A 26,700-nucleotide genomic window follows, 5' to 3' on the forward strand; every position below is an offset into this window, starting at 1 on the left:
AGAAAATTTGTCTCTTTTTCAATTCTATTTTTTGTTTTTGTTTTTGGAATTGTATTCATTACATAAATGTGGCAGTCTTTGGATATATATATATATAGAGGGTTGGGATCCGTTGACTCCTAAGAATGATTCATTTAAAAACACATAGTCCCAACCCTTTAAACACAAAATTTGATGGTTGAGATTTATGTATATCTTGATAACACAAATCTCGGCGATGCTTATCCTAAGAATAAATTTCAACCATTGGATTTTGTATTTAAATGGGTTGGGAGCATTTTTTTTTTATTTTATTGCTTATTGTGGGTATCCTCACCTTTCGGGTGAGACTAATCCCACTATCACACAAACAGTTCCCCTCAGAAAATCCTATATGCAATTGGTTGAGTCGAGGTAGAGTCAACCAAACCCTTGAGGGTGGCCCCAAGGAATTCATTGCTTTTGGTTTCAAACAGACCTACCCTTCCTAAGGAACTTATCAAGGCTCAGCTTGCCACTAGGGGAACTCCAAGGGGTTCCCTATTCTCTCTATTTATTTGTGATTTTTGCCTGCATTAATATATGACATAATTTATATATATATTTTTATCAGATTGAAGCATGTTTGCTACATAATCAATCTCGTATCTTATTGGTTCGCATGCTTATCGAATTAGATTCTATGCAAATCCCAAAATCTCTATAGAAATCCCAAATTGTTAGATTGATGATAGATTTCGAGTCTGAATCCATTGGCCATCCATTAGGGATGCTAGTATCATTAAGTCTTAGCTATATTATAAAATAAAAAAATTGGGTAGAACTATAAAATATTAGAGATATCTTATGTGAAATGAGCTATAACATGAAGATGCATTAAGCTAATGTTGATCCCTTGTTGTTAAGCCTAAATAGTTCCACATGTCATAAATAGAAACCACTTTGACTAGGCACACAATGAGGTGGAAGGATCTCATTGATCCATCTGTAGTATCTTTGCCACTTGTCAAGGTATCATGTCGGCTAATTATAGCCATAAACCCTTAAGAATGCACCAATATGCCACATGGCATCCATGCACATTTGCCATCTTAGATTCCATTTCATTAGATCTTAATCTTTTATATAAAACATTAGTTCATCTGTCTCTATTCATTAAGGCAAATCTCCTTAACTTTTTCTAATGAGTCGTGATTTTCTGATCCCCCTGACATATGCCCCTGACATGGTATGGGTTAGAACCATAAAATTTTTCTCACAATCGTACATTCCCATAAACATATACAATTATGTGTCACGAGAAAAATAATCAATGATTCTAGCACATGCCATATCAGAGGGGGTGTCAGAAAGTCATTATTATTTTATAATATATAACTAGTAGGTTAGGAAGACTAGATTGAAGGTGATTTCTCACAAATATATAAAATTCCCCCAATGGGGTCCATCTTTTTTAATTAATTACTAGAGTTAGGTCATTGATTTTTTATTTTTTATTTTTCGATAAATAGAGTTAGGTCATGGATACAACCACATAGGAAAAGTTTGAAGTTTAAGAAACACTATTTAAATAAAAATTAAAACTTACATTAACCTAATTATATATTTAAAGTAACAGAAAAGTATAATTAAGTCATACCTAACATTTTATTTAAGGAACAAAAGTACTTCCCTTTCAATATCAGTTTTGTTTCTGATTTTTGTTGGTTTTCTTATTCTTGTATTGTTGTTTATTTGCTTTTTCCTTTTCTTGGATCTTCTTTTCTGGACATTTCTCATTCTTTAATATATTAGCTTTACCTATCAAAAAGAAAGTGGTCCATTCATGTCCCTTTGAAGTCAATGTGTCACTTATCGTACATTGGAAAAGTTACCTGTAAATAGGAGTTCTTGATTGTGATTGATGCATGCATGCAATTTATATTATTTTGAATTAAAATTTCCTTATCAATAATTTATAATAATAATAAATAAAAAAATTTCTTCTTTCAATTGAAATCTTATTCGATTCAAGGTAAATTCACGTTAAATAAAATTCGTTAATTTCGGATGTTTAGTTGTCCCATTCAAGGATGAATTTACAGTGAAAGCAATGGGGGCACTTCTTTTATAAGAATTTTCAAAATTAATAAGAATTTATGATATATTACAATCAATAACAATGGTGAATTAAAAAAGTCGTCATTATTTTCTTCACAAAAAAATTTCTATTTTTAGTTGACCTCATATGGGCAAAATCTTGACTCCATTAGAAATCATTGCGAAATTCACTCTAATGTTTTGCAATCTCGACGAATGGTAATTTGTGTCAAAATTTTCAATGTCCCTAATTTTTTTTTTTTCTTTTAAGAAATTGTATAGAACTTCATCATCTGAACAATCGCCACAACACAAACATTGCTCTGTAAAGATTCACATTAAGTAATTTTTCAAATTGACTTCTGCAAGTAGTGTGAATGATGTCTCCTTATAGACATTTAGGAGAAATGTTAGCAAGTAATACCTCAAATTCATTGAAAGAATTCCTTGCTTAAAATTCTATAACATGAGAAGGACATTTAAAGATGACATTTTTTTTTTAACAATTAAGTTTTGAGGTTGATAGGATCCCACTTTATATTAAAATAAAGAGAGTAATACAACTTTTGAAATATACAATGCGGGAGAAAAAAGACTTTAATGAAACAAGAATGGACATCTCTAAACCGCGTTAAGATGGAACATCGACACACAGATTGGTCTCTCTCTAACAAAGTTAAAAATGATTTCTTGATAAATCTTTAGCGAAGATTTGTTTGTCTTATGATAAGAATTTTTGTTTTATTTTTTTTTTAATCTTTTTTGAGGTTGAATGATTTTACGACATTTCTTGAAATATTATATTAATTTCATAAAATAGTAGAGAGAGAAATAAGAAATGAACCAGTCAAAAAGGGGTAATCCATTGGAGAGAGGGGTTGAAATTGAATTTGACCAAATTAAAGAGAGACAAAGCATAGATTTTGGCATGAAAAGAGGAGCCAAAAGTGCCAGTTTAGGGGGAAGAAAAACTATACTCTCCATACACCTCACAATCTCATCATCTCTAGATCCCAACCATGTTGGGTTGTCAATGGATCGGATCAGATCCGTATCCAGATTAAGGATTTGGGTTCTAATAAGAATCCAAGTTGACGATTTATCACACTGGTTTTGGGTCAATCATCTCTTGATCCGATATATATTTATATTTTATAATTTATTTGATTGTCGACGTATATATTCTACTTAATGAATAATTTTATTAATCAAATGGTATTGGATTAGAATCAATCCAAAAATATTGATTTTTCCGATAGAATGAATTAGATCAAGAATGATACATGTCATATCGGATTGGATTTGGGTCAAATAAATTTCTTATGAGAATGGTACTAATTTGGTATCGATCCAATTGGAAACCCGATCCATTATAACAGTCATACAACCAACTTTAGCTAAAATCAAAATATGTCGTATAAACTTAAAGATGTTATATTACCACACCATTTTTTTATTATAACACATTACAATTATATCATATATAACAAGTAAATAAATAAATTTTCTTCCTCCATTGAGTTTTGTCTAGAGTCCTATCCTCTAATATAGAAAGCAAGGGGTTTGAACTAAAAATAAAGAATAATACTGAAGTGACCTCAAGAGTGGACCTCACATCGCAGACCCTGATGTAAAAGTGTATGGAATCATAGATGTTTTCCTCGAGATATAAGAGAAAAAGAATCTATGATTCCTATCCACTTTCACGTCAAGATGTGAAATATGAGATCCAATCTTTAGGTCACTCCAACACGACTAAAATATAATCAATGCCAGCACCCTGTTTTGGTGCATTAAAAGTAAAAAAAAATGGTGTGGCAATATAAACCATCATATTTATTTACTAGAATTTTTTTTTAACCTATTAATAGAGGGCTGCTATTGCCTCACCAACTTTTACTAATGCCACACTAATTCCTAGGTAAATTATCCAAAGAATTACAGTAGTTGGTGTGAAAGCAAAAGTTGGTGTGGCACTAGTAACCTTGTTAATATGCTTAACTTTTTTAACAGTGCTCTCGTGGGTCCCATCGGCTTCCGTGTGGTTAAAGTATAAATTTTACCCAAATACCCTTCTCATAATGACGTAATCATACCTTAAATTTATTTCTAAAATGAAAATACTGGAATGACACAAATGGAGACACGAAGGTAATAAAAATGATGCGGTCACGCGCATAAACCATGGATGCTTTTTACTTGTATCTCGCAGAAAAGCATCTAAGGTAATGTGCATGACACATCTAAGTTTTTGTCACCCTTATGTCACCCCAACACGACTCTTTCTAAAATTCTTATTTCACCTCAACAAATGTGCACGACACATCTAAGTTTTTGTCACCCTTATGTCACCCCAGCACGATTCTTTCTAAAATTCTTATTTCACCTCAACAAAGTGTCCTGGTTTTTCTAGATAAAAATTATTCTATTTATTTATTTTTATCAATCTATTTAAGTTTTTTTTATTTATTTATCTTTTCTTTTCATTCATAAAAAGATTGAAGCTCTCATAGAATCCAAAGACTTGATCCCAAGACCTTAAGGGTTGGGTACCAACCAGTAACCACATGAACTATACACACGAATGCTTCAAATTACAAATACCATTTATTATAAATTTTCTTTGAAAAAATAAGATAGTAAATCATAATAAATTCCTTCAAGTTTCTATTGACATGCCAACTTTCAATAAGAGCAGGCTAGGATGTATCATATGAACTGGTGTGCTATTAGTAAACGTTGGTGTGGTAATAGAATCTCTCTAATTTCCCAAAAAATATTAATTGCGGAGCCACTAAGGCATTAACAAAGCTAATAAGGGTAAATTCGTTATTTCTGCATGTATTATTTCTGTCAATGTTTTGTCTCATATACGTAGCAATTCAGTTTCTTTAACAGAAAAAAAAAAAAAAAAGAAGAGAGGAAAGAGAGAGAGATAGAGATTGATAGATAGAGACAGAGAGAGAGAGAGTTCCATCGAATGACTCTCTCTTCCCCTTTGATGGGATCAGAGAATCATCTCATCTCCATTTCATTTCCAATTTTGTTTATAGTTTGGAATTCTATATAAACCTCTCATATTCGTTCTGCTGTTGAAACTCACCCTAAAAAAAAAAAAAAAAAAAACCAAACTTTCCATGGATTTGAGCTTTCAAATGATAATCAAATATTAGAATCAAGAAAGGTGGGATTTTTATTGGCATTTCTCAAATGGGTGTCTCACAAAAGGATGGAAGAATGGAAGGATGGATGTATCTCATTCGTTCCAATCGGATTGGTTTACAATACTCCCAAAAACGGTATTTCATTCTCGAAGATCACTGTCTCAAAAGCTTCAAATCGTTACCGATATCGAAAAATGAGGTATATTGGTCATTTTATTTTTACTAGTTTTCATGCTTTAATGATAGAAAACGAATAATCTATATAGCTGTTTGGTTTGAATTTTGACCAAAATGAAAGAACCCATGTTGCAAAAATACATGTTTTGGATTTTCTTTCTCTTTATTTGATGTTAATGTGGTGAAGATCAATGGGTCATTAGTGTTTTTTTTTTCTTTTTTCTTATTTGAATATCAGTTTATGAAACCCATGTGGCAGAAAGATAAATTATTGCTTAAATTTGATTATATCTTGATAATGCATCCCATGTGCTTGAAGGGAAAAACATAAATAGATTCTGGGTTTGTTGCGTAAAAATTCTGAGTTATTCTTGTCAAATTTGGTCTCTGGTTCTATATTATCGATAACCCATATTGTAGAAAGAGGTTTCTGGCTTTCTCCATTTTCCATTTTTCTTTGCACCATAATGGTCTGAATTAATGGATTGCAGAATCATTCTAGATTTTTTATTTTCAATTTTTTATTTTTTATTTTTATTTTTTTATTTTTTATTTTTTATTTTTTGAGGATTTATACATTGTCAAGCTGTTGTTGGCTGGTTGTCTTAATCTTGGGTCTCTTTGGTTTAAATTTGGTATAGGCCCCTCATTTGGCATCCATAATGGCTATGACCCCTTCTTTGAAAAGGCATAAGACCGCATAGCTGTGTAATTCAATTCATGGTCGACTATTTTAAATGGCTATTAAAGTGATTGGTCATCTCTATTCTAAGTGAATAATTTGGGGCAATATGATCGATGGTAAAATTTTCTCGTCTATAGACAGTATCATGCCATAGATCTCCTTTCGTGGGCATACTTTAAAAGTCCCGACCAACATTAGTATCAGCATCAACATCAAGATCAACATTCATCTCTTTCCGATCTCATCAGTTTTGGTGCAAGAATGTAACAAAAGAAATCGGTTCACCTTGTTTAGGATTTCATGATAATTATTGGCATTAATGAAGGATTCATTGTAGTGGGATAACAACTGTCTAGGAGTTTGAGGGAAAGAGCATTCACATGATGGGGGCAAGAATCTCAGACCCTGTTAAAATAGCATGCAGGACCCAATAAAATTAGCATTGGCTGGCAAGTAACATGGAGAGTAGTGTATTTACTACATAAAAATTTATTTACAAAATAAACAAGTTGACACTGAGTTGAGGCGAGACGGCAAACATAGAACAAAATGATATGAGAGCGTAGTAGACAACACTAAACCTGTTAGAGCACCAATGTAAAATCATAAGAGAAACCCTCTAAATGGACATCATAGCAGAGGAAGTTTAGGAAACCCAAGGGACATGAGGAATGGGAGAAGCCAAATATACACCAATACACAAACTGGTGGAGATTGAAATGTAATTTTTAATAAGAGTAACAACTAGAAAAATACCTTAGAAATAGAAAATTTTATTCAACAATTTTGACAGTAATGCCAAAATTATTTTAATAAATAATTTTCCATGTCAATATATGTTTCCATTTTGATTTGTGACGGACAATGTAACAAGGACACAAACACTTGTCTTTGTGTTTGAATTGATACTGATATCTCCCGTTTAATTCTTGAAAATTTCACGAATTTTTCGTTGTTTTCAATGAAAGTATTATTCTCCGGATTATTGAACTATTAGAACAATTCACGAATTTTAAGTTTAAAACAAATAAAATGTATTTTTTAACAATTTTTTATAAAACTCAATGGAAAAATAATGCTATTGTAACTTGTTGTATGTTGCAAAGTGTAAACTTGTAAGTTGTGTCGTGTAGCACAAGTCGACTTTGCAACTGCCATGCTTCAAAATTTCGGAGGAATCCACCTTTTTACATGACATGGCCCTCTACATTTATTTGAAATTACACCTTAATTTTCCAAATTGATTATTTGTCCATTGACTTTAGTCTTCTTTTATAATCTCAAGGCCCTCATTTTCACCACCATCATTATTACCATCACCAAAATATCATCACCTTTACCATCACCATTGCTATCATATTACCAAATTTTTGGTTTTCGAATTTTTGAAATGGGACGAATAATACACGTATGAAGCATATGCCGCATATTTTCCATTTATCGAATTTTGGACAGGATTTTTGCAATCCAAAATCGAATTTTTCAGGAATCAAATTTTTGACGTATTCCGAATTGCTAACAAGAATACTGACACTGTTAGATACCGTGACCCTCGAAGTGTGATCTGATACTCCGTAGATTGAGAGGTATATTTTTTAAAAACTTTAGTTCATGTTAAGTAGACAACATAGAAAGGATGTATTTAGAGATTTTATTCATTAAAATCATATAAACAATGCATAAATAAAAATAAGAGCTGCAAACGAAATATTGAATAAAGTGTGCTTGTATATGTCCTACACATGAGTACAACATGCTATTTGACATAGAAAATTCGTAGAAAATGGAGCACCTTTGTTACAATTGTAAGCAGGCTAAAATAAATACCAAGTTGTCTTCACCATGTTATTGCTATTGACATCCAATTATGCACAACATGTACTGAACTAGGATTACTTCGATTTATTTTGTGTGAAAGATTTGTTTTTTTTTTAATCTAAAAAGTTGTTTTGTATGTTCATTTTCTTCTCATGTTGCTAACCACTTGATTTTTTGGGGTTCATACTTTTGACCAAATGTATGTTGTTGATAAATATAATCAAAATGGCCCAACTAACATAACTTAATTCTTTTGTCAGAATCCTGTAAGAAGTGCAATAATAGATTCTTGCATTCGAGTCACTGACAATGGGAGAGAGAGCATTAATAGGAAGGTATGAAACTCAGAGCCATTTTTTCTCATTGGGGCAGTGATATATTTACTCTTTTTACAGTTTGATAATAATATGTGTTGCAATATGCAGGTGTTCTTCATTTTCACACTTTATAATACCTCTAATCACAATGATCAGCTTAAGGTGTGGTAAAATCCTTGTAAGATGGCAATATTTTTCTGTGTTGATATTCACTCAATAACTCATTGGTTTCTTATATTTTGACATTTCAACTTTACAGTTGGGAGCAAGTAGTTCCGAAGAAGCAGCGAGATGGATCCATTCTTTCCAGGAAGCCGCATTAAAGGTTCTAGATTGCTAACTTTTGCTAACCACCATGGTGATATTTTTTTTTGCTCGAGAAAAGACCGATGTTTTTGCATATTTTCAGGAGTATCCATGTCCAGGAGATAATATTTTGGAATGTGCCAAGAGCAAATGGCAGGCTTTTAGGTAATAGTGTTTCTCCCATCATGTCCACTTGAAATATATATATATATATAATATATATATATATATATATATATATATATATATTACTCCTTGATTTTGTAGTTTTGGACCTCTTGTTCTTGTGAATGTTTTCAATTTAGCTTTTATTTTCAAAAAATTAATTATATCGAAATTGTTTTAGGCAAATATTGGTGGTTCTAAATCGTAAAATTTATTACTTATAACTTCTTCTAGAATCTATACCTCTTCACAAATGGTAGGGAAAGTTTATAAAGTACATACTAGCAAAATGTAGGGTGTCTTCAAGTGGCGCCAAAAAGTAGGTCAATGGATGTGTCGTTGCTCTCCATGTCTTCATTTTTTTCACTGCACTTGACTTTGTTAAGTTTCTTCACAACCTTAAAGGATAGACAATTAAAGTAGGTTATCAATCCTTTGGTGGTGTCCAACAATGCTTTAACAAACCTTCAACGAGATTCAAGAAAATCTCTTTCTGGTATCTGTCAAGATATTAGAAGACATTAGAAAGTTCCCTTGTGCGGTTCTAAAACCACTAACTCCTACTCAAGAGGTTCGCAAAGAGAAATGAGAATAGAACTAACCCTTTTTCATGAAAATTAATCCCAAAAAATCCATGCATTTATTTTTGCCTTATGATCTCCATTCTTATGGGCACATCTTTGTTTAGCATCGATATTATTATTGCATGTTAACTTATCATTCGATTATAACAGGTTACAACGTACCAAGGGGACAAGTCGTACAAATTCCTTAGACTGGGCATTTTGTTCATCCATCCAAGCGGATCCAGTGACATCTGATGTTATCGCACCCTCTCCGTGGACAATTTTCGGCTGTCAAAATGGTAATGTAAAAATGTGTTTTTGGCTTTAAGATAGTTTGACAATTATGATTATCTTTTTTATAAAAAAAATTATACAGGTTTACGGTTATTTCAAGAGACAAAAGACAAGGATTTCCATGAGAAGGTAGGTATATAATTTGATTTAGCTATCATTGATTTAAAAAATATGGTTTGCTTGCTGAAATATGCTCCTACCCTCAGAATTGGGATGACCATCCAGCAATAATGGCGGTGGGTGTGGTTGATGGAACATCAGAGGCAATTTTCCGGACACTTATGTCTCTTGGTCCATCAAGATCAGAGTAAGATTAGTGGATTATTTCATCTTTTTTTGTTACTTCTGGCTTCTATCTTATGTAAAAACTATATGATATTATTGGTGTAGTTATAGTAAAGTAGCGGCTTTTCTCTTCCATAAGATGGTGCACATGCGCATTTATCTACCATGCCCCAATCCTACGGAAGTTTCTCCTTATATAAAATAAGGTTTCATTCCTAAGAAATATATAAATGTAAATCTAGTATAAATATATCATTATGAATTTTATAGTTGGTTAATTCTTACATGCACATGGTATAGAAAATTTGCATTCATACTGATTGATTGACATGGATAAGCTTGAACAATCAAAATTGGACTGAAGAATAAGGTAAGAAATATATAAATATAATTTACATTCTTAATAAATATATCAATGTGCATCTGGCCTTTTGTTTTGTTTTCTAGATGATGGATCGTCCTTGTTACATATATAAACTTCAACAAAATTTCTTGCAGATGGGACTTCTGTCTTTCTAGAGGTAGCGTGGTTGAGCATCTTGATGGTCATACAGATATTGTTCACAAGCAGCTGAACGACGATTGGTTACCTTGGTCAGATCCTGAACCTCTTTAATGTTTGTAGAGAAGATGTTAACTCGGGGCTTAGACCCATAGCTCAGTTGGTTTGACACATTGCAAAGCAACTTTGAGGTCATGGGCTCAAGTCCAGCTTACCCTTAAATAAATAAAAAACAAGAATGTTAACTTGGTTCCTGAAGAAAATCTATTAATATATTTTCCTCTTATTAAAACATGATAGTTGGTTGCCAGGGGTATGAAAAGAAGAGATTTGTTATTGCAGCGTTATTGGAGAAGGGAGGATGATGGAACATATGGTGGTTATGCATTTAAAAGAATGTTTCGAATTCTTCGGTGACTTCAGAGTTATCCCAATAAAAAACTGACTCCTTTTGGTTTTCTGTCACAGTAATTCTCTACCACTCTGTGTTTCACAGAAGGTGTCTACCCCAAAAAGGCTACGTCCGTGCCTGCCTTAAAAGTAATGTATGCTTTGAATTTGGATATAGAAACATTAATCATTTTCTTAAAACATTAAATATTTGCCTACCTTCATCTCTTTTTTCCCTCAACTTCTATCAACTTTATGGTGAAAAATTAAAGTTGGCAAGTAAAGGTTTTTATGCATAGAGAGAATTCTGTGGCCCCTAACACCCTTTATGATTTATTAGGGGGTCTGGAAGGAAAAGGGACAAAGCAATATATGATGGGAAGGAGAAATCACTCCAAGAGATAATAATAATAATAATAATTAGCATAAGCTATAGCTTTTTGGTGTAAGGTGTCTTTTTTGAGGACTTTGTATTTTGATGGGACCTCGTGTTTGGACCCAAAGTAGATTTTGATATTTCATCATGTACAATACTACTAGGATGGAGGGACTTGTCTCATCCTCCCATCCCGACTCAAGAATTTTCTTATATTTCTGCGATACAAATATTTGATCCTTGAAGTCCTTGCATTGTTTAAACTTTATTAATGAGTTACATTTTTTGGTTCTATTGTAGGTGGGGGATACGTAATTTCTCCTGTTAACCAAGGGAAACAATCTGTTGTAAAGCACATGCTTGCCATAGATTGGAAATTCTGGAAGTCTTATCTGCGAAAATCATCAGCAAAAGCTATAACCATTCAAATGCTTGCAAGGGTAGCAGGTAGTACTTCTATTGGTGAAGCATAGTTTCATCTTTTTTTCTTCTTTATAGTCCAACATGGATAAAATTTCAATTTTTTCTTTTTTTTGGCAGCACTGAGAGAACTGTTTAGAGCCAAACTAGGAAAGCAACCCTTCTTTGAGTTCGCTTCAGGAGAGATAACAAGGGATATTGGGTTGCTTCAGAGTGAAAAAGAGGACATCAAGGTTGAAGTTAAAATCCAAGCAGAGAATAGGAACAATGAGGAGGAGAATTCAATCGAAGAAAATGTGGAAAAATCGTCTTCTAAACATGCAAGCCTTGGGGAATTGAATGATGCGGCTGATGAGTTCTTTGATGTTCCTGAACCGTCAGATTGCGACCAATCAGAGAATGGGTGGTTTGATATGAATCCAGATGCGGGCATGCAGGTGCTTATCGTAAACTTCTATGTTTGTTTGTTTTTTTCTTTTTTCGAGAGCTTTTAATACCTTAATAAGTGTTAACCAATGTTCAAATTGGGTCCAATTTCACAAGTTGATAAGAAGAAGAAAAAAACATTTTTTTTATGAAAAACAAAATTTAGATATGCTACTCAAGGAGCGCCAGTGTTGGGTCATTGCAGCTCATTTCTTAGTCGACCAGTGATATTAGAAATGCTATTGATGGCCTTTGGTATTGTTAGCCAACCAACTACTCCAAAAGACCAATCTTTGGAGAGGGGAAGAACTATGAATACAAGAGGGTCAACAGGGCTTAACTGGGGTATGACACACCCGAGAGTGGAGGAAAATATACACTCAACACTCTCCCTCACCCATAAGTGTGGAAAGATTAGAACATGTGACCTATACGAACCTAGCACTCTGATTCCATGTTAACCAACCAACTACTCCAAAAGACCGATCTGTTGGAGAGCAGGAGAACTATGAATATAAGAGGGTCACTGGACTTAACTGGGCATACACACCCGAGAGTGGAGGAAAATATACACTAAACATTCAACAATCCTATGGTTTCACTTGTATTAGGATATATGGGAAGAAACTTGTCCCAGGCCATTTATTCACATGGCATTACATGTGGGGCTCTACTACTTTATAAAGACATTTTACGCTTGGCCTGTTATTTTGACTTCCATCTTATCACATGGACCTTTTGACATCAATAAATGCAGGATCTACGCCAACCCAGGCTATCAACGGCTGCTAATTTTGTAAAAAAATTGCATGATCTCGCAGGTGAGTCCTATTACACTAACCAGCAATTATTTATAATGATGGATGGAAGTCATATGTTAACTGTTTGTTTCATATAGTTTTTCACTCCCCTACCCGTTCTCCTAATGGCTTGAAGAATTCCGCGTGATGCAGTTCAGAAGAAAGTTTACATGGACTTACAAGGATCTGATAGGGAAGAAAGTATCACTTGCAACTATGGAGCCACTCTTGCTAAAGATCCAAGTTGTAGTTTAGCTTGCAGTTGGACAAAGGCGGATCCTTCTACATTTCTAATCCGTGGAGATCATTATCTAGAAGACCATCAAAAGGTACCCTTTTGTGCTAATTAGTGTCAAGGAAAACTCGGGAATTGAAAAGGACATTCAACCTAAACATTTTAACATTTTAAATTGGTTATAATCAATACCTACCCTCTTAGTGTATATATTTATAAATATTCAATTATAATTAGTCAGAAAGACCAAGCAATACAGCATCATATGAGGGTGCATAGCAAAAGAAGCTAAAAAGTAGGCTTTCTAGTTCAGATTTCTGCCAAGATAATCTGTAACATGTAAAATTGACTGACCAATTCATTATGTAATACTTCTAAGATAATCAATTTAATGCACAAATGGAATATATTAAGATTTCTATTTCTATTTCTATTTCTTATTTATTATGAATTATTATTAATTTTTTTATTGTTATTTTATTATTTTTATGTGTTATATATTAAACAGATCAAGTCAAAAAGCACCTTGATGCAAATGGTTGGTGCGGATTGGCTAAGATCTGACAAGCGAGAAGATGATCTCGGTGGCCGTCCAGGGAGCATTGTTCAGGTTGACCCATTTTTTGTTGCTAATTTTTTTTCTCCACATATATTTATATGTATATTTGAAAAGAATCTTTTCTTACAATTGATGCGTTGGAGCCATGCAGAAATATGCTGCACAGGGTGGTCCCGAATTCTTTTTCATCGTGAACATTCAGGTGAATTTGATCTTTATTTATTTCATTCTTCTTATGGGATCATCGACCGTTGGGATATTTACCATAGAAATGATCATAAACCAGGTCCCGGGTTCAACTACTTATAACCTTGCACTGTATTACATGATGGATACTCCTCTGGAAGGCACTCCCTTATTGGAGAGGTTTGTTAATGGAGATGATGCCTATAGGAATTCAAGGTTTAAGCTTATACCATACATTTCTAAGGTTAGTATGTATAGAAATTGTATTATCTAGAGAAATCATGTTAAATTAAAGTGTTATGTTTGCTTAATATGAAACACCTTAATTATATTGAGAGAAATTATGTTAAGCCCATTTTAACACAATCCATAAACTATATGATGGAGATGTTGTTTGGTGTTTCTCTCTTAGGGTTCGTGGATAGTAAAACAAAGTGTTGGAAAGAAATCGTGCCTGGTGGGTCAAGCACTTGAAATCAATTATTTTCGTGGGAAGAACTATTTGGAGGTAAAATCACAGTAGTCTTTATAATGGTAGACCATGAACGTGGAAAAGCTAATTTACTTATAGTCAAATGTGTGCCACACGACTTTTGAACATGATGATACACGACTTTTGAACATGATGATATAATTGTAGTCTGTTGATTGGACAAGATGGATGGAACCGTATGTTATACATATATTGATAAAACCGTCATATCGGAAGAATGTTTGGGTCAGGGAAAAAAAATGATACCGTATCGGCTAATACATTTCAGGAACATCCAATGTTTCGTATCGGTCTTGGCCGATACCGATCCATTCCGATATTTTGAACCCTACCCACTACACACACACACACCTACATTGGTATTCGTATCAATATATGGACCCGCACCCACCAACCCCACCCACCTCGATTGCTCACACCCACAACGCACACACGTATTCTACATGGCAGTGCATACAATATATGAATGTTTGGACCCCCATTACATGCATGAGCACACGTGTATTCTACACGACAATACATACAACATACACATTGTGAAAAACAAGGCAGCAAAGAGAAGACAAATTGCACATAGAATACAATGATTTACGTGGTTCGCCAGTGTGCCTACGTCCATGGATCAGATCACACTATTCTTTCAAGTTTACAACCTAGAGATCTCTAGCAAAACTGAGAACAGAGAAAAATGTGTTTCCCTTTCCCAATAAAGAAACCCAAGATGACTTTTCCCGAAAGAAATATGTTCAAGCCAAGCCCACTCCACTTTGGAAAAAGTCCTCTACGATTTTGCCTCTTGAAGCCCAAGCCCAAACAAGAATGCAAGACATTCTACATAACAGGTTTATGTATGTACCCCAATAACAAGTGTCTACTCAAACACACAGGCATTCACATTGGCAGTGTTTTGCTAATTTTAGAAGCAAAACATATGTCAGAATTGTCATATTCTTATCGCTAACATCCTACACTTCATTAAATTTCAGCTTGGGATTGACATTGGGTCATCGACAGTTGCAAGGGGCGTGGTCAGTCTTGTTCTTGGTTACCTGAACAATCTGGTTATAGAAATGGCATTTCTGATTCAGGTAACTCGAGTACATCTTCATTTGTCAATAACGTTAAACATATCATTCTTGTTTGATTCTTCATTGGTGTGGTTATTCTCCAACGTGTCTATGTAGGCCAACACACAAGAGGAGCTCCCCGAATTCCTTCTTGGGACATGTCGGCTTAATCATCTAGATACCACCAAATCGGTTTTGAAAAAATGATGATTTTCAATTGGACAATCTTGCGTCTACCATTTCCTTATGGGTCCCATCCCTTACCCAGTGATCAAGTCAGACGTGAAGCAATAGTGATCATGACTTGGATTGAATGTTCTACAAACAAACTATCTCTCATTTGTAATTCTTTTTTTTTTAAGTATATTCAGAAGTTGGACTTTGAGATTCTTAGGGAGGAAATGTCGTGTCAGTAACTTTGTAAAGACGTCTCCCTTATTGGAGCTCATTCTTCAACTTTTTGTGTGATTGGTAAATCTATTTCATTACGTTATTGATTATTATTGTATTAGTAATTTTGTTTGGTTGATGATTAATTGCTATTCGCTAGAAGAATCTGTCTCGAACGAAGATTGTTGTACTTTAAAGAGGAAATATCCGGCAGCATTTGCACTAGGCTGACATGAAATCATTTTCATGAAATTAGGGCCGTTAGAACGGTTTGAGATTTGTCAAATTCAAGAGGGTATGAACTGTTTAAGCTTGTACCCTATTCTCGTTTTCAATGCAATAGAATGTTGTTTGGTATTATGGTAAAAAAGACTATTTTATCATTTAAACTTATTATAACTTTTATTGTCACCTTGAATTTTTATTATACCCCAGTCGATGAAATTAAAAAAAGTTGTTAAAGGTTAGTGCAAGCCTTTTATTTTCTTTAACACGCCTTTCTATATCTTCGAATCTTCTTCTAGGGTTTTCTTTGTGGAAAAATTCATCTACAAGTGGACTCTAAGTAGGAGAGAAAGAGTTGATAGAGAGAAATAAAGAGTGGGTTCCTTCCCTGTGATAGTCATCATCAACAACAAACCTTTATCCAAAAGATTTGGGTTGGCTAAACGAATCAAGTTCGTTCGTTCTATCTAAGACCAAGTTTTTGTTATTGAAAGTCCGTCTGTACTTTCAATATCTCCATTCAATCTCTTTTGGGTCTTTCTCCTACTCTCTTAGGATCTCAACTTGAATATTTCTTCTAATTGGGTTTGTCACTTATTGGAACTACAAACCCAAACATTTATTTGACTTCTTAATTTATCACTTATCGGAACTATTAAATTTTCCCAAATGCATTCGTTTCTATATTATATGTGATGGTCTTTGCACTTATATATCTAAACATCTTCATCTCAACTACATTCAATTTAATAACATGAAACTTCTTAATTGCTCAATAAAGCATAGTTGGTCGTATTATTACCTCATAAAATTTTGCTTTTTAATTTAGTTGGTATGCACCTATCATCATAACACTCAAGAAGTGCCCTCCACTTAAACAATCCAACTTTAGTTTTACAGGCAACATCTTCCTTAATCCCTCCATCTTTATGTACAATAGACACAAGATGATGAACGTAGTCACTTCGGGGTATTTCTAGACTATTAATTTTTATTAGACATTCCTCGTCATGAGTTTTCATATTAAATTTGCATTCGACATACTCAATCTTGGTTTTACTCATGTCAATACATTGATACCCTTGGACTAACATTTCTCTCCATAATTCTACTCGAATTCATCTCTAATCTCAAAGTTGGACTCCTAGTCTAACTCCGGATGGATGGAAACCAACATACTTCATGAAAAACCAAGAGTACTATGGTTTGAAACCTTGACTTATCGAGGCTAAGTCACTACAAAAGGGAGCGTATAAGCGCAACACGTAATGATATTAAGTAATCATGACCTATTAGTAGAATGGAGATTCCATTAGGACATATATATAGAGACTTTGGAAGTTAAGTCACTAAAAAGGGGTTAATGTCAAAGACCAAAGAATGAAAATTGGAATCTTGAATACCCTGCCAAAATTATGCCTAACTTTGATGAATGGCAAGTACAATAGAGGACCAAATTTGAATTTCAGTCCTAATTAAATTTGAGGAATCTAAAAGGAACAAATGCCCATAGTCTATGTTACCAATATTTCTTTGACTAATAATCCCACCACTCATTTTTCTTTTTCATATTCATGTATCAAGGCGGCAATAACGGTGGTTAAATGACAAAGATATTTAGTGGGAAATGATTCAATGCTCTTCACATAGGAAACACTGCCATGTATTGTGATACATTCTTTGAGCCCATTTGATCAAACAAATCTGGCTCTCCCGTACACGTAAATCGGTTTGATTTGTAATGTCTAGCTGTTATATTTGACCGTTTTTCTTTCCTTTTTTGATATTGTGGGGCATTCCCAACAACCTTTGGGATAGGTCGAATCCCTACGGTTGCACTCCTAAATCCCACGAAAATTTTGTCATCTGTAACAAAGTTAGGAGGCCACCTAGTTTTGAGAACATGACCAGAGGGAACAAACCCCCTGTCACGAATTTTACCTTTTAGCCAATCTTTGGGGATGAAAATTTAAGTGTTGTTATCGGATAAGTCTGCTTTTAATGAGATATCTAATTCAGTGTTGTTGGGAATTAAACGTAAGTCAACGATATTATCTCCCAGAGACTTTACCATCTAACCTAGTCGACATCTACAGATTTGACTATATTTTAATCATAGGTATTGACTCTCTCTTTTTTTTTCTACTCATTATCGATGTTAATTGCTCATCTTCGTCAATCCTTCCCCCACAAATATGGGGTCGGATAAACCAATCCTATTCAGTCATTCTACTCTATTTAGAACTACATCTTCTATTAACAAAACATTATTTATATTCACTTTAGCATCTTCATTAACATGTTTTTGGGTCTTTGTCTTGTTCTTTTAGAATCTTTAAATTAAATATTTATTTTAATTAGGATTTTTATCAATTATCATTAAACGTGTTCCAATTATCTCAATCAACATTCTCTTACTTTATTATTTATGGAAATTACGTCTATATAATTTTCAAATGATTTTTAGTTTTGTTTTTTTCCTAATTTCATCTTTTCTAATATTTTCAATCTCTAAATTCCCATCTCTAAATGATGGAGTGTGACACAACATGCATAAATCATAAAGTACGGATCCTTTACTTCATGCAGCTACTCAACTCCCTGTCTTCTCTATGTATCAATGATACATCTATGGGCCCATGGACACCATGAATGTTGGATTTAAACAGTTTCTCATCATGGGCTTTATGAACATAAATTCGAGTACATTCCAAGCCCATGACACCTAAAGAATCCAATAGTTAGAAATCATCAATCATGAAATTTTCATGTATGGGCCCACAAAGGATATGATAGGTTGAATTTCAAAATCGGAATCATTGTTTTAAGAATCAAAATAATTATATCTTGATCATGACACGTGACACCACATGGTTTGAATTAAGTACTTAGCTACCTTCGTGGAACAGGTCACATGGCAGCATGTCTTGCCCATAAAAACTAATGGTCTTATTTTTTTAATTTTTATTTTACTATAAAAAAAATTTAATATATTATTTTTAGTAATTTTCAACGGTCGAGAATCCAGAGAACAATAGAAATCGTTGGACAAACGTACCTCAGTCAAGAAAGAGTGATTTAGACACACCCAATCACATTTTGATCAATATTAGAAGTACACCCGTGTTTTCAAAGTGATGACATGCCTCCGTGACTTAATTTTTGTTTCAGAGACTTATGTAAAATTACTTAAATCCCCTTACTTTCAACTTCTAATTGAAAATCCCTTAATTTTCTTCCAAAATCAATAATTTTCAGCCTCTCTTTTTCTTAAGGTGGGGGTGTCTAGACTCGAATGTCCAACTACCAAGAGCGAGGCAATTGGCCTCTTAGAGCATCATATCTCATCCAAATTTCTCAAGTACGTGCAATATCCCACAAATCACACATAGGTTAGTCGAGATAAATTCATGTACGTGACCAATGAGCGGATTTCAACTTAACACTCTTCCCTTTTTAGAGACAGGTCTTGACCACTATACCCAATACTCATTGATTTGTCTTCTTCAATCTTTAAATCTTAAAAATAATATAGAATCTTTGGAAAAGTAGAAAACTGGATTTTGGAGCACAAAACTCAAGGAACTCTTATAAGATATTAAAAATGATAGATTGAAGCGAGGGTTGAATAGGTTAAAATTAGTTTATCCTAGAAGTTTACAATTTGAAGATGACAAAATTTTACGACAGATTCTTCTTTAATTTTAAGGTTATCTTTCCTTCAATCTTCAAATCTCAATAACAAGATAAGATTTATGGATATAAAAATCAAGAGTTTTATACAAGACATTTAATATGATCGATTAAAGATGAAACCATGTAGGTCAACATAGTTACCCTAAAAGTTAACAACTTAAAACATAAATAAGTAAATAAAAATCTAGGAGAAAATTCAAAGGGTTTTGATTGTTTCGACTGAGATTGAAGACAAGGGCATTTAGGTCATATTATGTAACCTCTCAAAGAAAACCTAAGTCAAGTAAGCATGTCATCAGTTTGAAAATGCGGGGAATCTCTAATATGATCATAACGTGGAGGGGTATAACCAAGTTACCCGTTGAGAAACTATACACGTGTCTCTCTCTCCCCCTTTCCTTCTAGTAACTGACACGTGCCTTATTGTGCGGAGAGTGTGACCGGATGAATCGACTGCGTTTGTCGGTGGAAGTTTGTATAGTTGCCGACACGCCAGATATACTGCCGGTAAATTCGCTTTATTTTAAATCTCTTAAAAGTATGGTAAATTCAACCTTCATCTCTAAGAGGGAAAATGATATTAATTTGAACTTTGAATCGTGATGATTCGATACTTCTCGAGATACTAATTTAGCGGTCACTTACAGCCTAAGGAAGTATAACCCCATTTACCTAGAGAGAGAGAATTCGTTTCTTAACTTCTTAAAGTTCATTAATTAGTTCCGTTAAGTATAATTCAAGCAAGGCAAATTTCAAGTACAACATCTTAAAAAATTACTAAGAGGTGAAACAAAAAAAATATATTCTAGATTTGCTTATCTTTAAAATCTGGATCTTGTTAACATGTTTCCTAATAACCCACATTAAAGGGTAATAAATACACTTTGGAAATAAGCATATGTCATTTTGAGGGTATTTTGGTAAAAATTTATTTTTTGAGAGTGTTTTTTGAACAAGATACAATTTCTCATGTATAATTAATGCACTTTAATGTGTGTCCGAAGGGCACATGTAAACAAGACCCTTAAAATAGGATTTTGTTAAATACACTTTGGAAATTGAATTTTGTACTGAAAATACCCTTAAATAAATTAATTTTTATCAAAATACGCTCAAATTCAAATTTTATAATTGATTACTGAACTTAGTAAAATTGTTAATTTTATAATTGATTTCAATAAAATTAAATTTTGAATCTAATTTTTCGCATCAGAATTTTTTTCATAGGTAATGTACCGATGCTTTATAACTGATTTTTGCAGGTTCAACCTAAAAGCATTACAAAACTTGAGGTGAATATGTACTTTTTTATATTACAATGTAAATCATACAAAGAAAAAATGAATTGATTGTGATCATGTTGATCTCTGAAAACTATTTCAAATAATTGACAAAATAAGTATGGGAACTATTTTATATTAAAAAGTAAAAATAACCAAAGAGGGGTTATTTCTCTAATTTAAAATTTAAAATTTATTAGTTTAAAAATTGATCAGAGAATAAAAGCGAAATCTAAACAAAAATGGTAAAGAAACAAAAAATGTTGAAAATAATTTTAGGTCTTTATGTAGATATTTTGAGTGGAAAAGACAATCCCTAACATCCAATCCCTAACTCTATTGAGATTGCAAACTCTTTGTGGTTGATATGGTTTTGGGTTAGACCCACGATACGGTATTGAAGTGGGTACATGATGGTATGTAGGGCCCCCCCAAACTTTATGGATGATAGGGCCCATCTTGTCCCTTAAATCATTAGAGTTTGAGAAATTTGGTTGCAAAACGCACTCGATGCTTTGGTCCTTCAATATCAAAAAGTTCGTGACACGTGGTAAAATCACAAACATCATCTGCTTTTTGGAATCCCGAAGAAAATTTGTGTGGAATTGTCTAGTCAGAGCATATGGGGGTGCAGTGCACCTTGATATGTGGGTCCCACAACACAACTATGATTTACAACGTGTGGACTACTATTGTGCGCACTCTGCAACATGCCATTGGGCCCACAGAATTTGGTTAAACGTGGGGTTACGTGGTCTTTTCGTATGAGAGCATGGGAAGATGTACAGCAAAGATGATGAGGCCAATGAGGTACACAGTACATGCGCATGTTGTGGGCCCTACTATTATAGAAATTGAAGGTCCAATAATCAAATTAAAGCAGAATATGAGATTATATATTATATCTCCATATTTTAAGGGTTAAAAAAAAAACTTATTTTAAGAGTTTTTTCAAACCTTCAAAACTCTTTCAAACATGCTAATAATATAACAAAATAGCTAAGATGATAATATTTTAGCCAATTTCAATTTTATATAGTTGAATGTTGGGTGGTCAAGGTCAACACCTGGCAATTCATGAAAAAACACATGATCCCAATTTTATAACCATGAAATTGAGTAAGAGTCACGATCCAGAACTGTGTCATGTTCTTATAACAACGTTAGGTTTCTACGTGGCATGTTTTTTGTTGGAGTTCAAACACGTTAGGTTGCGTGCACGACTTGATTAAGAGTCCTAAGTGTTTCAAACTCCAATAAAAACATGACATAAAGGAACGGACATCGTATTGGATCCTAAGTCATTGAATGATTAGGATTCCATGTTTACATGATTGAGATCATGTTGATTCTTTAATGATTAAGCATTGTAAAATTGAGGATTGTAGTGGTCGATTTTGTAATAAATCGACCTCGATCACAATTTCATCATTTAAATCCATAAAACAATAGAAAGAACGTGAAAAAAATTAAAAGAAAACAAGTGTTTTTTATGTGGTTCGATAAACGTGCCTACGTCTATGGGCTTAATGAGCCATTTCACTATAAATCTTATGATTACATGACCTCCTCACTTCCCCTCAATTTTTTCTCTCTTTATAATGGCCTCAAAACCTTTAAATAGAAAAATCTTTAAAAAATCATAATCTTAATTAAATTACAATTAATTCAACTACCCCATATCTAGATTAATAATTACATAAGAGAGAAAGATTCCTTTTAAATTGGAATTCTTCCCTAATAAGATAAATTCCTCCTCAAATGATACCACATGTCCGTATCTGGATAAGTGTTGATGGTGCTAATGAACAATCCGGATGGGAGATGATTTTATCCCTCCACAAGGATGCTAAGATCAATTATTAAAAACAAAATAAAATTAATAAAATTAAAATAAAGATGTATTCCTGAAAAATATAAGAATAATTCTAACAAGTGATAAACTAAAATAAAGTTGGTCGAGATATCCTAAAACATATCCAATGATCGATTATGATAAATTTAGGGGCAATGAGTGGAGAGGCCTAAGAGCTTATAAGGAGAGAGAAAAGTCAAGGAGTATCCAATGTGGGATTGAACTTTACACACCCCCATGTGTGGGCCAAATTAGGCCAAAGCATGTGGAGATATGAGCTAGATGACGTGGATACTATGGTAAATTTGAGGGTCCAACTCAAAATCAATTGGCAATGAGTGGAGAGATTCAGGAGCTTATAAGGAGAAAGACAAAACAATGAGTATCCGATGTGGGACTAAACTTAACAAATTATAACTCTGATTAATTAAATTTTATAAATTTAAGATTTTACAATAGTGAAGAATATTTACAATAATAAAAATAAAAAATAAAACAACTCGTGAATTAGTAAAATTAGTATGATCACACTTTCAATAAGTAGTATTCTATTTTCTAAATAGAATTGAAAGCTGGAACATGATTCGTAAAAATAGTCCCAAATTGTTAGAATAAAGTTTCAAAGAAGACAGTCTATTTTGTAAGAAATTGTATTTGAATTTCAACTTGGTGTAAAGCAATTGCGTGATTGACTGTGGGAAAATCAATTTCTCAAGAAATAATGATTTTGTGGAGTTCTGATTTGTAATTATCTAAAAAATTGATTTATTGACCAAAAATGAAATTAGCCTATAATTTTGGCGATATATTTTCCGTATTCCATTGGAGAATGTGATTTTCCCATGTGTCAAGAAAATATGAAGTCCACTCTTTCAAATAAAATCCAATATTTCCTTATACATTCAAACACACATAATCGATTTCCATATTTATCAGACATGTTTCTACGATATTTCAAAATTCAAAATTCAAAATTCAAAATTCAAAATCAAATTTAAGTTCACGTTTCTATGATCAACCCACTTTGAATATTTTACCTAAATTATTTGACTTGGTGACAAAAGCTTCACCCTCTCTAATAACAACAAAAAATCTTTCGGATCGTCGAAGACACTAATATTAGGGAGTACGTCCACTTGAGATTAATATCAACAAGAGTCCGACTAGCCTTACTAAGATAGTGAGGATAAAAAGGCTTTATTAAGCCTCATCCAACGTCATAAAGACCTTGAGATTCGTAACAAATCTTCTGGTCTTTTATCGGTGGATGAGGTTTAGTCTTTTTCCTCACTATCTTAGTAAGAAAAGGGTTTCCCTATCAACAATTATACTTCAATTTATTTTGAAATATGATATAAATTGAGCTGCACATGAAAGTAGTGATGGAAATTTTCAGGTGCAACAGTGTGCTAATTCTTATGTGGCACCATAATTATCAGGTCCACTTGAGGATATCAAATTGGGTGATCATGATAGGTGATGGTCACATCTTACTAGAATATCCTTAATTCGTTCGAATTCCCTTAATGGACACCTTTTAGTTTCATGATTGATGATCCACACAACCTATTTTCTTTCGTCTCTTTTAAGTAACGAAATAAATACCTAATCAACTTTCTCAGCTGGTGAAACATCAAACTGATGTGTTTGAGATCAAAATTTTGACTCAATGATTCATCAAATCGACTCAACTGAGTCAAAATAATACATTAAATCTATTAATATTGAGTTTTTTTTTTTTTTTGTTACTATTTTAAAATTTTGAATCACATTTTTCTTTGAAAAATTAAACACATAAACACATAAATAAGGCCAAGTTTTCAACTAACATAGCTAGTTTCATAATCAATTTGGTGACTTGGCCTTTTTGGTATACTAAGTGAGTTGAAAAGTGAAAAATTTTCTCCAATACATGGTGTGAGATACAAGATGCTTTTGATCTTCATCACCAATCACCTATGGAATTCGAGACAATACATGAAAATTATACTATATTATTCAAGGAAAATGCATAAGTAACATTGAAATTTACATCGTTTCACACATTGCTGACGTGGATGCGTATTCGGAATCATAAATTTTTTTTATCGAGATAAGAGTGAAAAACATCAATGGTTCTATGGGCACCTCCACACCAGTAATGTGTGAAATGATGTAAATTTCAATGTTACTCTCTAGCACGACTCATTATTCAAATAAATTTTTTTTTTTAACTTCTAAAAACTATTGACTTTAATTAAACTATGCCAGCCCTCCTTTTATGGGTATTTAGATGAAATGGCTTATTTGACAATGTTCGCTTCTCCCCTATCACGCTCTACGATCGTGTGACCATACTAATGTGATCTTCTTTCAATCACAAATTGGATGTATGATATGAAAAAATAAACAAGAGAAAAAAAATTCATAAGATTTACATTAGCTGACCATGTTTACATTCACGGATAAGAGTTGAGAAAAAATTTCTATGTTTGCGAAAGATTAAAATTTTCATTTATGAAATCATGAGTTATCCAATTTGAAACCTACTCTTCCTTTTTGGTTATACAAATCGTAACCAGAACGTGTTCCTTATCAAATATCATATTTACCTCTAAGGCTAATATTTACAAAACTAGATAAAAATTACCCAAAAACAATGGCTTGATGTACCATCCTTTTGTTAGGTACAAGACATTTTTGTTACAAGGCATTAACATAATAAATATCATTTTTGTTGGTTTGCTAGAGTTTGATATTACATAATTCAAACCCATAATTATTCTACTAAAAGAAAAGTAATATTTTAGAGAGAGAGAGAGAGAGAGAATTGGAAGTGAGGGTAGGAGTACAACCCAAGTTAGTTAAAAGAGAAAGAAGGCATGATTGAGAGAGAGTGTATAATGGAAGGAATAGATGCAAAAGAGTAAATTTGAAGTAAGTTAAAAGGGTATGTGGGTTATGGGTGGAAGGTACATAAGATAAGGGCCATAGGGGGCGTGAAGAGAGGCCCATCATTCCCATTGTGTCTTAAACAAATCAAACCATTGGGTCCAAACTAAGCTAACTGTCCCTTGTTAAGTTTCTTTATTTACCCTTTTTTTTCTCTTCTTTTACTTTTCTTTTCTTTTCTTTTCTTTTTTCTCTTTACGTTTTCAGTTATTTTTATTCGTTTTATTTCATGCACATCTTATTTAAATTTTAGATGAATAATATTAGAGCATTTCCAATGGTCTCTTAAACTCGGATGGCAAGTCCAAATTTTGAAATAATCTCTTAGAAATGCATTCTAATGGATGTCTCTTATATAACATAAATACTAAGATCGATATTATATTTGGCATTGATTTTAACATATCTCATAATTTGTTAAAGTGACTTTTAAATTGTAAAATTTGACTTATGAATTATTTTTTACTAAATTGCCATCCAAACAAATGGAAAAAAAAAATTACTTTTGAGTTAGTTTTTTTATTTATTACCAAATTATCACCCAAAGCATATCAATGGTTTTATCTATTTAATTCCACCTTCAAACTTTGACGCAATAAATAAAAATTTATCAGAAAGGTTAAAGAGTTTGAAGATGGTGAACTTTGGGAGAAAATCAAGGGTGTTTGACTAGAGGTTGAAGATGAATGTATTTAAATCGTTTATCATTGTTATATGACAAAAGACCTTAGTCAAGGGATATGTGAGTTTGCTCATGAGTTTAAAAAGTTAGTATTAAGGTTAAAATTATTTTTATAATTAATTTATGTAGGATTTTGCTAATATGTGCCCTAAGGGCACAAGTTAAGGTGCAATACAGTCTTTGAAAATTGGATTTTGTAATGAAAATGCCCTTAAAAAATATTTTTTTACCAAAATACTCTCATATGCTAATTATCAAAGTTTATTTATTACCTTTTAACGTGTGTCCCAAACGTTAACAAAACCTATTCAAGAAAGGGAAATACTAAGATCCAAGATCTCATGAGGACGTT

The 26,700-nt window shown here is 33.0% G+C and overlaps 1 protein-coding gene across 2 annotated transcripts; it reads left to right on the forward strand.

Moving 5' to 3' along the window:
- Window positions 1-4,962: 4,962 nt before the first annotated feature.
- On the forward strand, window positions 4,963-15,818 carry LOC147395345 (protein ENHANCED DISEASE RESISTANCE 2-like). Of its 2 annotated transcripts, none has more exons than XM_086451178.1 (21): window positions 4,963-5,421; window positions 8,163-8,237; window positions 8,328-8,381; window positions 8,479-8,544; window positions 8,629-8,690; window positions 9,425-9,555; window positions 9,633-9,679; window positions 9,757-9,857; window positions 10,334-10,429; window positions 10,649-10,731; window positions 10,806-10,877; window positions 11,404-11,550; window positions 11,644-11,960; window positions 12,707-12,770; window positions 12,903-13,078; window positions 13,493-13,594; window positions 13,695-13,745; window positions 13,830-13,973; window positions 14,142-14,237; window positions 15,209-15,310; window positions 15,407-15,818. In XM_086451178.1, the coding sequence occupies exons 1-21, from the start codon at window positions 5,269-5,271 to the stop codon at window positions 15,494-15,496; spliced, it is 2,229 nt and encodes a 742-aa protein (XP_086307304.1). In that variant the 5' UTR covers window positions 4,963-5,268; the 3' UTR covers window positions 15,497-15,818. The 2 variants fall into 2 exon arrangements, with proteins under 2 accessions (XP_086307304.1, XP_086307305.1); XM_086451179.1 differs by having other exon boundaries at window positions 10,649-10,713.
- The last annotated feature ends 10,882 nt before the right edge of the window (window positions 15,819-26,700 follow it).

The sequence above is a fragment of the Akebia trifoliata genome, chromosome 8 (genome assembly GCF_017979445.1).
Source record: "Akebia trifoliata isolate Shusen 1 chromosome 8, ASM1797944v1, whole genome shotgun sequence".
NCBI lineage: Eukaryota > Viridiplantae > Streptophyta > Magnoliopsida > Ranunculales > Lardizabalaceae > Akebia > Akebia trifoliata.